Below are 17,027 nucleotides of genomic sequence, written 5' to 3'. Positions count from 1 at the left end.
TGTAAAGGTTTGGCACAACTTTTTGCTTTTGTACTCTGTGCCTCTATTAATAAAGCCCAGGATCCCATATGCTTTTTTAACAGCCTTCTCAACTTGTCCTGCCACCTTCAAAGATTTGTGTATGTGCACCCCCAGGTCTCTCTGTTCATCGGCTTCCTTTAAAATTGCATCATTTAGTTTATATTGCCTCTCCTCATTCTTCCTACCAAAATGCATTACTTCACACTTCTCTGCGTTAAATTTCATCTTCCATGTGTCTGCCCATTTCACCAGTCTGTCTGACCAATATGATTCTATGAAGTAACATGCTGCATTGTAGAGTTGTATCACTCACATATATATTAAAAAACTCACGGCAGATACATTCGTATTCTAATTACGAGACTATTAACTAAGCAATTTTTTTGATATTAAAGGAATGGTGGGTATTTCTATCACAAGCGAATGGGGAGAGCCAGTTGACATTACAAGCCGAAAGGATATTGAGGCTGCTGAGCGATACATCCAGTTTTATTTGGGCTGGTTTGCCAACCCTATTTTCAACGGGGACTACCCTCAAGTTATGAAAGACTGCATTGGTAAGTGTAAAATAATGGGAGGGATTATCATGACCACTCACAAACTCCAAAAAGCACAGATTAAATATATCCATTCAGATACTGGGATCTTCACTTCTGGCTTTCTGATGGATTATTTTGGGGTCTAAAATACCATTAGACAAACATGTTACATTTTGTTTTCGGATAGTGAAGTGTGAAAAGGGGTTTATTTTGTGGTATTTGTTTAATTTCCCCTGCAATATATGGCATGTAACAGGGCAGACGGGGACCCCCACAGTGCTGTGTAGTATCAAACGACCAGATGAGCCTGCGTGCTGTCAGCTTGCCTCTGCACAATAGTACGCCTGAGATATGGAACTCACCATGTGGGCAATACTAAGTATATACAACGGGTGGCGACTCGAGGGTCTTGTAGCACCAAAGCCCTCAGTTGTGGGCTGTTGTATACATCAGTGCAATGATTTCAAAAAACATCAAGCAAAAAAAAGCATAAAAACTTGCCTCGGAGTAGGACTTCAAAAATGTTGATTGGGGAAAGATAAAGTGTTCTGGCAGTTCTAAAAATGGCATCCTAGCATACAAGAGAATTACATATGGAAATACTTTCCATGAGTGTAGTTTTTATGTACTTTTAGTGAGAAAGCCATGGTGAGGGAGAAAAGTATCTTGTACAAACTTTCTAACTTCCATTTTACTGTCAGGATTACTTCCTGCAGCTTCCATTCAAACTGTTCCGACACATCCAAATTATGTTAGTACAGGCATGTGTGGTGGATTTTGATTGAATCTGAACCAGGTAACGCTGTATTTCTATGTAGACACAATACATTTCATACCACGATCAGGGGAAATCTGGAACAAAATTAGACCAGTTCAAGATCTTGGACAGCTGAGATCTCTGCTTTACATAAAAGCAATGGAGTCAATTATATTGTTCAAAACGTGTAATCTTTGAACCTGAATTTGATCTACCTTGGTGTTTGCTATATTAACAGGGAGAAAGAGCTCACAGGAAGGCCTGGGTGGCTCGAGGCTGCCTGCCTTCACTCCACAGGAGAAACACTTTATCAAGGGCACATCTGACTTCTTTGGGCTGGGTCACTTCACGACCCGCTACATCACTCACAAGAGTTCCCATTACAGCAAGGGGCCAAGTTATCACACAGACCGGGACTTGGCAGAACTTGTCGACCCACAGTGGCCAGACCCAGGATCTGAGTGGTTGTACTCGGTACCTTGGGGCTTCAGGAGGATTCTGAATTATGTTAAGGTATTTAATACAAATCACAGATAAATATGTTGCTTCCTTTACAGTTAATGGTAGAAGACAAGCTTGAAAATGTTTTGCATGTGTTCATCTCAAGCGTCAAAATATGCAGCCGTGGCTCAGTGCGTAGCACTCTTGCCTCTGAGTCAGAAGGTTGTGGTCACGTCCCACTTCAAAGCCTTGGCGAGTTGCTGCATTGCATCCTGTAGATAGTACACACTGCAGCCACAGTGCGCCAGCGGTGGAGGGAGTGGATGTTTTCTCACATATAAACACTGCGGCTACAAGAGCAGGTCAGATGCTGTATATTCTGCCGCGAATGACTCACCTCCTGACTCCCCAAAGCCTTTCCACCATCTACAAGGCACAGGTCAGGAGTGTGATGGAATACTCTCCACTTGCCTGGATGAGTGCAGCTCCAACAACACTCAAGAAGCTCGACACCAGGACAAAGCAGCCCGCTTGATTGGTACCCCAACCACCACCCTAAACTTTCACGACCTTCACCACCAGCGCATGGTGGCTGCAGTGTGTACCATCCACAGGATGCACTGCAGCAACTCACCAAGGCTTCTTCGACAGCACCTCCCAAATCCACGACCGCTACCAGCTAGAAGGACAAGGGCAGCAGGCACATGGGAACACCACCACCTGCACGTTCCCCTCCAAGTCACACACCATCCCGACTTGGAAATATATCGGCCGTTCCTTCATCGTCGCTGGGTCAAAATCCTGGAACTCCCTTCCTAACAGCACTGTGGGAGAACCTTCACCACACGGACTGCAGCGGTTCAAGAAGGCGGCTCACCACCACCTTCTCAAGGGCAATTAGGGATGGGCAATAAATGCCAGCGACACCCACATCCTATGAACGAATAACAAAAAACTCTTCTACAGACTGGTCATCCCTACGCAGGCTCAGGAGCACAAGTACAACTGCAGCTTTGAGTGGTGGATAATACAAAACGCATCACACTCAGATCACCAAAGCACACAAAAATAGCTTTATTAATAATGAAGCAGAATAGACAACAATTTTAAAAACCTAGAAATAAAACAGCAAGATGACAGAAAGAACTGGAAAATTCTAGTAGAAAAATGACGACTTTTATTTTTGTTAACTTCATGGATTCAAGGTGCTGAAGTGCAGAGGTGTATAGTCCTGCTACAGGTGAATCTGGAAAAGAATCAGAAGGGTTCTTATCACAAATTGCTTTATAAATGTGGAAATACTTGCATTTATATATAGTGCCTCATCACATCCTCTTACTAACATCTCCGAGTGCTCAGTATACAAAGCATTAGTTTGCAGTCGTGGTTGCTGTACCCAAATGCAGCAGCCAATTTGCACACAGCAAGATCATTAGTTCCTAGTCACTAGCACTTTATGGAAAATAACCCCCCATCATTGATTGTGTAATTCTTAAGCGCAGTGTGGAACATCACCTCCAGCATGAGTGGTTTATTGCCCATAAACCACCAACCCCTGCCGTGTTCTGTTGTACAACACACCTGGAGTTTAAAAAAAATCTTTCAAGGCAGTTCAAATGAATTATATTTAGTTAGTATTTTGCCAACTTTAGCCAGGTTTACCCAGTACGGACGCAGTCTGAAAACGGAGTGACACTGAAGACAACATCATGTGCGGCTCATACGATGGGGGAAAGGAACAGGCTCTGATAAAAAAAAATCTTGTTCCAATAGTTTGGAGAAAAAAGTTCCAAGGTCGAGTATAGCCGTAAACCACTGAGTGTAACCAGTACACATGGCACAAGCACTGGTGTAGTCTTACAATACATTTTCTTTCTGTAAAATCTACAGTGCTTTGTAAAAATTATAGGCCTTGAAATTATGTCACAGGACACCAGCGTGGGATGACTTAAAATGTTTGGATGAAATTCCTTCTTCTGCTATTTTAATGGAGGTGTTTAATTTGCTTATTTTAAGCCTTTAACAATAATTTGCATTTATACAACACCTTTAACATAAAAAAAGTCTCAATGTGCTTCACAGAGGCATAATCAGACAAAATAAAAAGACAGTTGAGTGGTCAGCAGTTTAGTGGAAATGGAGTCATGGATGAAATGAGCTTGCTCAGAGATGGCATGGTGACAAGTGGGAGAAAAACTAGAGCTAGATGGGGTTCAGGGCTGGGGGGAGGGGGGGGAAAGAGGCTTGATGGATAAGGGGAAGGAGGCAGCAACAGAATGGATGGTCTCAATCTTGGCGACAGATGTCCATGAGCTCCATGGACTTTTTTTATTCATTCATGGGATGTGGGCGTCGCTGGCGAGGCCAGCATTTATTGCCCATCCCTAATTGCTCTTGAGAAGGTGGTGGTGAGCCGTCCTCTTGAACCGCTGCAGTCCATGTGGTGAAGGTTCTCCCACAGTGCTGTTAGGAAGGGAGTTCTAGGATTTTGACCCAGCGACGATGAAGGTACGGCAATATGTTTCCAAGTCGGGATGGTGTGTGACTTGGAGGGGAACATGCAGGTGGTGTTGTTCCCATGTGCCTGCTGCTCTTGTCCTTCTAGGTGGTAGAGGTCGTGGGTTTGGGAGGTGCTGGCGAAGAAGCCTTGGCGAGTTGCTGCAGTGCATCCTGTGGATGGTACACACTGCAGCCACCATGCGCTGGTGGTGAAGGTAGTGAAAGTTTAGGGTGGTGGTTGGAGTACCAATCAAGCGGGCTGCTTTGTCCTGGATGGTGTCGAGCTTCTTGAGTGTTGTTGGAGCTGCACTCATCCAGGCAAGTGGAGAGTATTCCATCACACTCCTGACTTGTGCCTTGTAGATGGTGGAAAGGCTTTGGGAGTCAGGAGGTGAGTCACTCGCCGCAGAATACCCAGCCTCTGACCTGCTCTTGTAGCCACAGTATTTATATGGCTGGTCCAGTTAAGTTTCTGGTCAATGGTGACCCCCAGGATGTTGATGGTGGGGGATTCGGCGATAGTAATGCCATTGAATGTCATGGGGAGGTGATTAGACTCTCTCTTGTTGGAGATGGTCATTGCCTGGCACTTGTTTGGCGCGAATGTTACTTGTTAGAATGGACTTGTTAGAAGTGAGAATGGAGGGAGCAGAAGATGGGTTTAAGGAGACAGTCAGTAGTGAAGAGAAGCAGCCAGTGGTTATCTTTGCTCCCCAGAATGATCCTGGAGTAGTGGGCGGTTTTGGCAGAGGAAAATGAGGCCTGGTAGAGCTTGATATGGTCCAATCAGATCTGGTCATAGATGGTTAAGCCAGTTGTGCACCAGATACGCTCAAGTCTGTGACTCTTGAACATGAACTTGGACCAATGACTAGGTTGGGAAGGTTTGGCTGGGGACAAGATCATCAAAGGTGAAAGTAGAGCAAAATCAAGGGCTGCCAGGGGATCCTGGAGAATGGAGGGCCAAAGGCTAGGTAGCTGTGCGTCTGAAAGTGTAGTTGTAAGCCAATTGGGGATGTGGGTGGTGAGGGATACAAGCAAGTAGCTAGAGGTGGCCGTGGCAGTGTTAGAGACCTCAGGAGAGGCTACTGGAGATGGCAAGACCTTAAGGCCTTCGTGTTTGTACTTTTAAATAGTATGGCCACCGTACAGCAACACAATTCTAAAACAGCTTTATTTACTCGCACCCATTCATATGATGGACAAGCAGATTGTAGAATACCACTTATTGCCAACTTCCTTCTATTCCAACCATATGATTTCACGTTTTCATTGTGGAAGTAAGTATCCTCCCACTGCCCTTGTTATACCCAAATTGTTTCCAAGAGCAGATTTTTAATTTTTGTCAGTCCTGTCATGTGCAAGTCTTATGAAATTACAGACAGTCCCCTCTCACTGTAGTTCTGTTTTTTGCTACCTCTTTCTCCGTCTCAACTTACTACATACAAACACCATACATTAAGATTATTTTAGTTTGTGACAGTAAAATTTGATCAATTACAATGCTTTTCTTGTTCCAATTTGTTTCAGAGTCGCTATGGAAACCCTAGGATCTATGTGACAGAAAATGGAGTATCAGAAAAAAGGCAGTGTACTGAGCTGTGTGACAAGTGGCGAGTGCAGTACATGAATAATTACGTTAACGAGATTCTTAAAGGTGCAAAATATCAAATTTCCACAGTAAGGGCTACATATTAGTCAATGAAACAGCAGATATTGTTTCTTATCTCCCACATGGGAGGAGGAAACAAAAATGAGAAAAAGATAGCAGACAGAAATAATTAAAAGTGTCTTGTAAACGGAATGGGGAAGACTATTGAAGAAACGAGAGGTAAAATTACTTTTAATAAAAGGCAGGAGAATTTCCGAGTATCCCCCACCCCCCAACAAAACTGTCCTCAGAAATCAGTCATTCCTGCAATTTCAATAGCAGGTTAACTGTGGAGAAAAATAAGCATTTAATTGTTAGTGCCTCCATCCTTTTGTAATTTTGGCAGTTTTAAGAGCATTTTGTAGCAGAAAATAGCTCAGACAATACACAAATAGTAAACAAGCACAGCTATCAAATCAGTAATCATACAGAGATGGGGGGAGTGCAATCCCTTAGCCACAAATCACTGCCATGCCAAAGAGGTAGTCACAAATAACACTTGCTTCATATTATTCATTAGTAGAGCAATACCTAATCCTGCAACAAGATAAACTGACATGGGTGGGAAATGAGCTTTTTGGCTGAGGAGCAAGAGGAGAGAGAAAGAGATGGGGATAGGGCGGGGAAGTGGAGTTGAGGTAGAAGATCAGCTGTGATCTTATTGAATGGCGGAGCAGGCTCGAGGGGCCGTATGGCCTACTCCTGCTCCTATTTCTTATGAGAGATGAAAGGGAATGACAGTGTGCGAGAGAGAGAGAGGGAGGGGAGGCGAAGGAGAGAGAATGACAGAAAGGTGGGGGGGGGGGAGAAAGAGAGTGCAAGCTTTCCTCTGGTCATTAAAGCAACAGCAACTCATTTGATAGGCTGTTTTATGCATCACTTAGTTGAGAGGGAGCCTGCAGCGATCTTGATCAATTCTGAAGCACTTTTGGGGGGAACAAAATGACTTGATTGTTTTTGGCAAGATGATTCTGAAAAGAAACAGAAAATGCTCAGCAGGTCCTCAGCATCTGTAAAGAGAAAAGGCAGGTTAATATTTCAGATGTGGACCTGTTCTGACAGGAGGGTCTGCAGCTGGTACATTAACCGACCCTTTCTCTTTACAAGCACTCATGGGCCCGCTGTGAATTTCCTGTTTTTATTTCAGATTGGCAGTTTCGTTTTACCAGTATGATTTTGAAACTTGTTGCAGCTATTAAGGATGGTGTTAAAGTCAAGGGCTACACGTCCTGGTCACTGCTGGATAAGTTCGAATGGGATGAAGGATATTCAGAAAGATTCGGGCTGTACTACATCGATTTTAAAAGCAAGAGCAAGATGAGGTATCCCAAGGCCTCAGTTCAATACTACAGGAAGATGATCAGCTCAAACGGATTTCCCAACCAGAGAGAAGTGAGTACAACAGATATTTATTCTCTAACAAGAAAGCTTGTTTTTGACGATCCAGGTGCAAGATGATAGCTCTACAACCAGATGCAACCTCTACTTCAGGCTTGTATCGAGCTCGAGAGTTGTATTGCCACCAACTCCAGAACCACAAACTGCGGCACAATTTTAGCAGAAGGAAGGTGTACAGGCAGTTTAGATTTAAGTATTTTATGCAAGGGATGATGAGTGTGTGGAACAGATTGGCCATGGAGGCAGTGGAAGCGAAGAGTGTGGGAAAACTGAAGGGAGAGTTTGAAGCAGTGGGTGATTGAGGGGGGGGGGGGGGGGGGAATTCGTTTTTGAGACCAGCCAGGTGGGCTGCAGAATGCTTTTTGGCCCTGTACATTCCCTTGTTCCTAAACTGACCCAAGTGTGTTCAATAACGACATTGGGCCTAAAATGAGAACAAACGGGTTCCGTCCATTTTCCTGTGCTGACGTATTTCATTTTGAACACAACCCGGGGGGGGGGGGGGGGGGGGGGGAGGGGAAGAAAGGGAAGGATTTTAAATAAAAAAGCAGCTGTGAAATTAAGACACTACAATGTGTATTTTACTCACGATAATCCTGCCACTACATACTGGTACAGAATAAGTGAGTGTATTACTGCTTTACGCCTGATAATGGTGCCCCAGCCACTGCTGTACAAAAAAAGTAATGAATGTACTAATCCTGATGCTGCACAAATACACAGTATTGTTTAACAAGGAGCATCAGCTGTCAGTCTGAGCTGGGGATATTATGTAGTTCCAGAAAACAACCAACCTCAGGTGTGACGTTTAGCTATTTCACTTAACCTGCCCTTTCACTTAACCACAGAATGTTGACCCTTATTCCAGACTATGCATATTAAACAATCTTTCTACTTTCCTCTTCTGCTAGATTGAGAGTTGGAAACGTAAGGCTGCAGAGACTTGTTCGATCACGAACGCATTGCTTGCTGCAGGTAGGTGAATGCAGTCACTCCATTGCATTTTAGGAACACAAAGTCTGGAGCGAGAAAAGGCCATTCAGTCCATCAATCCCGCTCTGACCACAGCCCATGTACAGTAACTCCACCATGAACTTTTTCTTTGCCACCACTGGCTATTAATCCCTTACTTTATGGGACACAAAGTTCCTTCCGCTACCTCAAACGATCAAGCCATGCTATTAATATTTCTATAACTCTCAATCTGCTCCCATCAACAGAGAATAAGTCTATCAAAAGTAATAAAGACATTTTAATATGGGAATTACTTTAAATTTAGGCCCATAAAGTAATAAGGGAAAACAATAACCAAATAAAAAAGGACACTTTTACAAGTTTACTCCCAGGCACCTCCATCCAGTGTTCTGAACTGCATGCAGCCACGTTACAGAAATCCACTGTATGTGACATTGTGTTTTGCCTTCTCAATGGCATCAACATTCACTCTTCATGTGTTTATTCAAATGCTTCAACTTGGGTGGGATAGCCTGTGTCCATGGAACCATACCCCAGCGTGAATCTGTACAACAAAAGCAAAAATATTGCGATGCTGGAAATCTGAAATAAAAACAGAAAATACTCGGCAGGTCAGGCAGCATTTGTGGAGAGAGTTAACGTTTCAGGTCAATGACCTATCGTCAGAACTCGAAAAAGTAAAGTTTTTAATAAGTACAGAGCCAGGGAAAGGTGGGGGGGGGGGGGTGGGAAAGAGAGAGAAGGGGAGGGGAGGAAAGAACAAAAGGGAAAGTCTGTGATAGGGTGGAGGGCAGGAGTGATTAAATGACAAAAGGGATAATGGTGCAAGGCAAGGAGGGTGGTAATGGGACAAGTAAAGAAACAAAAGATGGATCTGGAGGAGCTGTAAATGGCAACAGTAGAACCATTACCAGTACCCGCTGTCCGAAAAAAATGGGACCAGTGGTTATGATGTGAAGTTATTGAAATCATTGTTGAGTCCGTAAGTTTGTAAAGTGCCTAATCGAAAGATGAAGTGCTGTTCTTGGAGCTTCAGTGGAACAGTGTAGGAGGCAGAGGGCAGAGTGGGAGTGGGACGGAGAATTAAAACGGCAAGCAACCAGAAGCTCAGGGTCACGCTTGCGGATTGAGTGGAGGTGTTCAGCTAAGCGATCACCCAATCTGCATTTGGTCTCCGGAGACCGCATCGTGAGCAGTAAATACAGTATACTAAATTGAAAGTAGTACAAGTAAATTGCTGTTTCACCTGGAAAGAGTGTTTGGGGCCCTGGACGGTGGGAAGGGAGGAGGTGAAAGGGCAGGTGTTGCATCTTCTACGCTTGCACGGGAAGGTACCATGGGAAGGAGAGCGGGTGTTGGGGGTGATGGAAGAGTGGACCAGGGTGTCGCGGAGGGAGCGGTCCCTTCGGAATGCTGAAAGGGGAGGGGAGGGGAAGATGTGTTTGGTGGTGGCATCACACTGGAGGTGGTGGAAAATGATACGGTGAATGTGGAGGCTGGTGGGGTGGAAGGCGAGGACAAAGGAGACCCTATCATGGTTCTGGGAGGGAGGGGAAGGGGTGAGGGCAGAAGTGCAGGAAATGTGACGGACACGGTCGAGGGCCCAGTCAACTACGGTGGAGGGGAATCCTCGGTTGAGGAAAAAGGAACACATATCGAAAGCACTGGTGTGGAAGGTGGCATCGTCGGAACAAATGCAACAGAGACAGAGAAACTGGGAGAATGGAATAGAGTCCTTACAGGAAGTGGGGGGGGGGGGCGGTAATAGCAAGTGTAGTCAAGGTAGCTGTGGGAGTCGGTGAGCTTATAGTAGATATTGGTTGACAGCCTATCAGTACTGAATCAGTACCTTCAGTACAGGAGGGGAAGAAAACCGGGTTGGACAGGGACAAGGGGGTAAGAGTACAAACAATTCTTGTACAGAACTGAAAAAAATTTCATTGGAATACAGTGAGAGTTACTGACGTAAAACAACAAGGTTTAATTAAAAATGACTGGTTACTGAGCAGGCATCTCACATAAGGAGCTGTCCTTAATTGTACCTTTTTCACAAGGGTACAGTCGACTCTTTTTAATTCAAAATCGCTTTTGCTTAATAAAAAATTCAAATTATCCAGTAACTTGAAATAAGCGATTTGAAAATCACAGCACTGGAAGTATTTTATGTTTGGTTAAAAAAAAAATTAAACTTAGCAACTTCAAATTAAGAATAGATTGTAGTCCTGCTTCAACCCTCCTCCCAAAGCATGCCAAGATGATATGCAGGTGTACAGGAACCATAATCACCCCCCAGAATGAAAGCAAAGATGGATGGCCTTCAAACACGCACGCTGATCAATGCAAATGCATGGCGTTTACAGCAGGCAATAGATTGTAGTCACAGAGAAGAGCTGCCAATACCCTGATGTCAGTGAAACAGAATAGATAACCTTCGTTTGAGCACCGTTGTTGAATAAAAAGTAATTTCAGCTAGGTTTCTATGAGACAAGGCAAGTGCTCCCTGTTTGACATCATGTCTGTTTCTATTCTTATTTGAAAAGGGCAAATAAGGCTTTAAAACGGTTACTAGCACAGAACGGAGGCAAAGTTTACCACTTCTACGTTTGATGTCACGTTTTAATGCAATATTAAATTAAGTATATAATCGGACACTTCTGCCTCTGATTAAGATAACATTCCCTTTCCTGGGCAACAGTGCAATATTGTAGTTTTACATACATACTTAAAACACACATATCATACAAAAGGTTGACGGTTAAAAAGAGGGCAAACTAAGGAGAGTGCAGCGGTTTCCAACTGTTCGTGCCTGGGAGTGGTTAAAGGCGGGCACATGCTCGGAGGGTGGTTAAAGGCGGGCACATGCTCGGAGGGTGGTTAAAGGCGGGCACATGCTCGGAGGGTGGTTAAAGGCGGGCACATGCTCGGAGGGTGGTTAAAGGCGGGCACATGCTCGGAGGGTGGTTAAAGGCGGGCACATGCTCGGAGGGTGGTTAAAGGCGGGCACATGCTCGGAGGGTGGTTAAAGGCGGGCACGTGCTCGGAGGGTGGTTAAAGGCAGGCACGTGCTCAGAGGGTGGTTAAAGGCGGGCACGTGCTCGGAGGGTGGTTAAAGGCGGGCACGTGCTCGGAGGGTGGTTAAAGGCGGGCACATGCTCTGAGGGTGGTTAAAGGCGGGCACATGCTCGGAGGGTGGTTAAAGGCGGGCACATGCTCGGAGGGTGGTTAAAGGCGGGCACATGCTCGGAGGGTGGTTAAAGGCGGGCACATGCTCGGAGGGTGGTTAAAGGCGGGCACATGCTCGGAGGGTGGTTAAAGGCGGGCACATGCTCGAAGGGTGGTTAAAGGCGGGCACATGCTCGAAGGGTGGTTAAAGGCGGGCACATGCTCGAAGGGTGGTTAAAGGCGGGCACATGCTCGGAGGGTAGTTAAAGGCGGGCACATGCTCAGAGGGTGGTTAAAGGCGGGCACATGCTCAGAGGGTGGTTAAAGGCGGGCACATGCTCAGAGGGTGGTTAAAGACGGGCACATGCTCAGAGGGTGGTTAAAGGCAGGCACATGCTCAGAGGGTGGTTAAAGGCGGACACATGCTCGGAGGGTGGTTAAAGGCGGGCACATGCTCAGAGAGTGGTTAAAGGCGGGCACATGCTCAGAGGGTGGTTAAAGGCAGGCACATGCTCAGAGGGTGGTTAAAGGCGGACACATGCTCGGAGGGTGGTTAAAGGCGGGCACATGCTCGGAGGGTGGTTAAAGGCGGGCACATGCTCGGAGGGTGGTTAAAGGCGGGCACATGCTCAGAGAGTGGTTAAAGGCGGGCACATGCTCAGTGAGTGGTTAAAGGCGGGCACATGCTCAGTGAGTGGTTAAAGGCGGGCACATGCTCAGAGAGTGGTTAAGGTTTGGCTCATGCTTGAGATTTTGCAAATAGCAAGTTTCTGATGTCAGCTGTGCTATCAAGGGGTAAAGGCACGAGAAACAGGTTAGGTGCTTCTCTATAGTTTGGGGAGGGGTAAGGAAGTAAAATAGGAGGCAGGTTCAAGAGTGGAACTGGCCACAGAGTGCAGACTGGCTCATTGCCTGTCCTCTCAATCAGGGAACGCTGCAGGGGAAGGGAAAAGAACTTAAGAAAAGAGAACAAATAAAGTTATTGTTGTCCTTCAGGATGATCCTGGAGCAGTGGGTTATTTGGATGAGGAGACTGTGGCATGGTGCTGCTTGATGTAGTCGACCATATCTGGCAACGAATGGCTGGACTAGTTGTGCACCAAGTACGCTCAAGTCAACAGCCCTCTGACTTGAGTGATCAAAGATGAGGGCTGTCCATTGGGGAACAGCAGGGATGGGAAACAGTCAGTGATTAAGAATGGCCACCTGGGCAAGATGGAGGATGCTCCCAGGGACTTGATCACATTAGGAAATCACTGACTTCGAGAGGGATGAAGGTAATACCAGGTAATTCCAGTACCTGGGGAGCTCTATTGCTGCCATGTTAACTATTCTATACAGATCAACAGCATACCAGAATAAGTCAACAGATTAGTCTGTCCCATCTTCCTGATTTAAGACGGCTGGGTCCTGGAAATTCAAGGGGGTGGAATGATGTTTTGTTTACTCTCCATACTCCAAAAAGCATAGTGCTAAAAAATAATAATGAAACTGAGTGCTGTTAGATAGAAAGAGAATCAACATATGCAGCAATACCATGTCTTTCTCCCTTAGATAAGCCAACAAAGCAAAATATTACCCCTTTCAAGTATGAACTAATTACATATAATCCCATTGTAAAAAGTTCCGTTCACATGTTAAGACAGACAACACCAGTTTTAAAATATTTTTTCTCGTTACGAAGTTCTTTTAAAATGGTACTGACACCATTGCACTTACAAAAATAGGGGAGGGGGTAGAAGAAGGAGGAGAAGGAGGCGTCAAACATAGGCTAATGGGTTCTTCTTTGTTTGCCCTTTTCAGCTAGAAGAACAGACCGAACAAATGAGAAGCAGGCAGACTTGCCAGCGGTTTGGCCAGTGCACGATGAAGTTTAGGTATTAGGGGCTTTGTGTCACCTCAGTTCTGAGTTCAAGCCTTGAAAGCAACGTCCAAGTTCTATGTGCAACATTAGCCTTCTTGGTTATGGATAATTAATTAGGTTGTATTACTTTGCCCCCTTGTATCTAAAATCTCAACATCTGTGGAATTACCCATCCGGACAACCTTTTAAAAAGTTGTGTATTTGTGTTATTAATGTTTCACTGTTTATGATAGTTTTCTAAACAAAATAACAGCATTGCACTTCCAGTAGGAACAGTTTGATTATGAAATGTAAAAAACATACAATGTTTAAATTCCTCTAGAGGCTGCCCACATTGAGTGATTTCACTGGGAGTTGACTTGTATCATGCATGTTCCCAGGCCACCAGAATGGGCTGCGAACGGCTTCACTGATCTTCAGCGCTCACCCAGAGAAGTGTGACAGCAGTGGGCTATTACTGGCCGTCTAGCTTTCACACCTCTCTGTGACCTATGTACCCACAACAGCTCAGGCTACAAACTGCAACAACCAGCGCTTATATAGCACCTCTAATGTAGAAAACCATCCCAAGACACCTTACAGAGCCGAGCTATGGTAGGAAAGTTAGAAGAGGTGACTGAAAAGACAGTTCTCAAGAAAGCTTTTAAATAAGATAAGTACAGAGACAGAGGGGTTTAGGGAGGAAATTCCAGATAGTATGGATGGCGGCTTAAAGCTCTACCACTAATCATGAGGTGGGGGGGGGGGAAAAGAGGAGGGAGGTTGCATGGAAGGTCAGAGGACTGAAGGGTACAGGAGGTTGCAAAGGTAAGTTGGGGTGAGAACTTTGGAGGTTTCAAGGTGTGGACAAGGAGTTTTAATTCAATGGGAGCCCGCGTATATCAGTGAGAATAGGTCAAACAGCACTTTGTTGTCTATATCCTATTCTGTACTAAGTTTTGAACAAGTTGGAGTTTATGAAGGGAGAAAGATGGGAGACCAGCAAGGAGGATATTGGAGAAATCAAGGCTACAGGTGCCAAAAGCTTGAATAAAGCTTTCAGCAAGAGAGTGGGTGTGGGTGGAGTAGCTGATGGAATGTGCAGCCAGACAGGGAGGCATCGTTGAAGGGATGTAGCTGCCACCCTGTAAGCCAGATTTCTGTCAGGGCTAGGAATTTCGATAGATACATGTGCAAGTAAGTAAACATGCTAGAGAGTGATGCGGTGCAACAGTTGATGACCTACTGATGGAGTCGGGAGAGAGAAGCGGGATGGGGGAGGCAGTTAGAGAGGGTAACGTCCGAGGAGCCAGGATGGTGGGTCAGGAAGAGGACAAGACAGTTGGGTTTGTTGCTCTGAGTGAGCCAGTGACGAATGTTGCAACAGGTGTGGCAGAGAATACCAAGGAAGGAGCAGAGGGAGGCCATGAGCTTGGTCCAGAGGGATTTTAGCCTGGGGCAGCAGCAGGGGGAAAAAAAGATAGACTGGGGAGTAGTGTCGAGTGGAGAGAAGGATTGAGCAGGACAGAGTGCGAGAGATGGGGGAGGCAGGATTGGGAAGTGCCAAGCAGAGCAGAAAATAGCCAAATACGAAAAGTAGGGGTAAGGGGCTCAGATTCAGAACAACAGCCAATGTGTTCACACAATGGACTCAAAGGAAGACCTCAAATTACATGGAGCAGAGGTAGAAAATTGGGCATCGCAAGGAAGACTCCTAGAAGAGGGCTTTGATACGAAGAGGTCACTAGCTCAGTATATTGAGGGCCTCTCGAGAAGCAAGCTGAATTTTACACAAAAAACATGAATACATTAAATGGCAAAATAGTCACTGATACACCCCGGGTGATTTCAAAGCTGTAATTTTATTTCTATATTCCGATGACCAGTTATGATTAGTAAGTCATTTGAATATCCTGGATCAGATTACTGCCTTGTTATCACCTCCCGGGGATGTAGCTCTCTCTCTCTATGGTTTATGTACTTCACAAGGAATTTAATACTTCAGTAATGAGCGTTTTCCTTTAAAATTAGAGGAACAGCGGAACACTGTTGCCAATATTCTCAGACTAATTCATGGTAAGCAAAAGATGCAACCCAGCTTTTAAAAATTTTTTAAAACCAGGCACACAGTGGGAAATTTTATAACACATTAAATATACTTATTTGTTTGGTTTAATGAGAACTAAAGTATTTCTCTAAAATAATTGAATATAATTTTTACAGTGCAACTTTTTTTCCTTTCCCCATCACTTTTAGATCCTCTCGTCAGTCATATGGAGATGGTGACCGAGATAGTTGTCCCGACCGTGTGCACCCTCTGTATACTCCTGAGTGCTGTTTTACTGATGTTCCTACTTCGGAGGCAGTGAAATATCCAGAATTCTGTTGTGACAATACAATGCTAAATGTCCAACAACAAAAACAGACAACTGTCTACCTTCAATTTCTTCAGCAAGTTTGTTAAAATAGGAGTCATCAAAAGAATAAGTTGGTACTTCTCTACCCTCAACTTCAAAGACCCGATAGCTTGATTGCTAATGAATGAGATGTACATTACCGGGATAGTAAAACTGTGTTATAAACAAACTCATCTCACAACCCCTGATTAGAATCCCATGACTGAGGTAAAAGGAGCTCACAACATGATAAAATTATTCCACTTCCAGTACTTCCTTCCAGGTCTATATTAACAAGGTTTCATCAGAGATACAGGATAATAATATTACAAGCAAACAATGTGTTTCCTGAAAACACAAAGCAAGTTTTTGCAGAAGAACCATTCTAGTAGTTGACTTTAAAAAAAAATACAATATGTGCAGCTTGTGGCAATAGTAATAGTAACACTCTAGGTCTGTGTGATGACAGAAAGGTGTGAACTGAATAAATCAGCCAGTCTATCAGTGCGTTATTATGAAGGCTCTAACAACTTGGTCCAGATACAAATGTAGAAGTTATATCATGGGCCAACATTTAGACCAAACTGGGGAGAACAGCACTCCAGCTGAACAGGCGATTCTCATTGGTGAATTATAAACAGTTGTTACACATTTGCATATTACATATACCGTATACTCACAATGGTATAAATATCTTTATATTCAAAAAGAGTTTTATTAATTCATCTCTTGCAATTTGTTACTAATAATCATTACAGTTGTTGTGGGTCAGATTTCAGGGACATTTAGTCTGGCCTGGTTCAAATACAATAGGATGAGAAATCTTGGACTTTAGGCTATGAATATAACTTTGTAAAATAAACGTCACACACGATCACCAACGTAGTTTGTCCAATTCCACTTTCCCAACACAAAATAATCTCAGAACCCAGATAGAAATAAAAATCATACAAAAGAGGTCATCTCAAAATATACTTGAATTTAATCCATGGTGTGCCAATTATTCATTTTTAGGAAATGGAATTTAGACCCTAATTTTAGGAAATTACAAAAATGTTTTTAAAAAAGAATAAATTTGCCGTTGTCTTAAAAATATTAATGACTGAATTGTGTCAACCAATTTGATTCCTACACTGGATTGCTGACTGAAATGGGTGCAAGCGATGTTACTCACACAGATTCAGTCCTTTGCGGGAGGAGCACCACACAGATTCAGTATTGGGGGAGGGGCACCACACAGATTCAGTATTGGGGGAGGGGCACCACACAGATTGAGTATTTAGGGAGGAGCACCACACAGATTCAGTATTGGGGGAGGGGCACCACACAGATTCAGTATTTAGGG

The 17,027-nt window shown here is 44.4% G+C and overlaps 2 protein-coding genes across 7 annotated transcripts in view; one reads left to right on the top strand and one right to left on the bottom strand.

Annotated features, from left to right (window-relative positions):
* lctlb (lactase-like b) overlaps positions 1-16,775 on the top strand; it is a 32,086-nt gene extending 15,311 nt beyond the window's left edge. The window contains exons 9-15 of one of the 4 annotated variants that reach the window (XM_067971275.1): positions 417-578; positions 1,556-1,830; positions 5,788-5,914; positions 7,101-7,300; positions 8,218-8,281; positions 15,318-15,362; positions 15,543-16,775. In XM_067971275.1, the coding sequence (XP_067827376.1) occupies positions 417-578; positions 1,556-1,830; positions 5,788-5,914; positions 7,101-7,300; positions 8,218-8,281; positions 15,318-15,362; positions 15,543-15,655 (986 nt within the window). In that variant the 3' untranslated portion in view covers positions 15,656-16,775. Of the gene's footprint in view, positions 1-416; positions 579-1,555; positions 1,831-5,787; positions 5,915-7,100; positions 7,301-8,217; positions 8,282-13,246; positions 13,321-15,317; positions 15,363-15,542 lie in introns of those variants that run through there. The other 3 variants (XM_067971274.1, XM_067971273.1, XM_067971272.1) reach the window with 3 other exon arrangements.
* The window catches only part of zwilch (zwilch kinetochore protein), a 43,360-nt gene continuing 29,143 nt past the window's right edge, over positions 2,811-17,027 (bottom strand). Inside the window, exons 20-21 of one of the 3 annotated variants that reach the window (XR_010958338.1) lie at positions 8,657-8,863; positions 2,811-3,004 (exon numbers count right to left, since the gene is read on the bottom strand). The gene's annotated coding sequence lies outside the window, so the exon portion shown is untranslated. The remainder of the gene's footprint in view (positions 3,005-8,656; positions 8,864-17,027) is intronic. The other 2 variants (XR_010958339.1, XM_067971271.1) reach the window with 2 other exon arrangements.

The sequence above is a fragment of the Heptranchias perlo genome, chromosome 34 (assembly GCF_035084215.1).
Source record: "Heptranchias perlo isolate sHepPer1 chromosome 34, sHepPer1.hap1, whole genome shotgun sequence".
Classification (NCBI taxonomy): domain Eukaryota; kingdom Metazoa; phylum Chordata; class Chondrichthyes; order Hexanchiformes; family Hexanchidae; genus Heptranchias; species Heptranchias perlo.
Note: the sequence above shows the minus strand (reverse complement) of the source record. Positions and strands in the feature narration are given on the sequence as shown.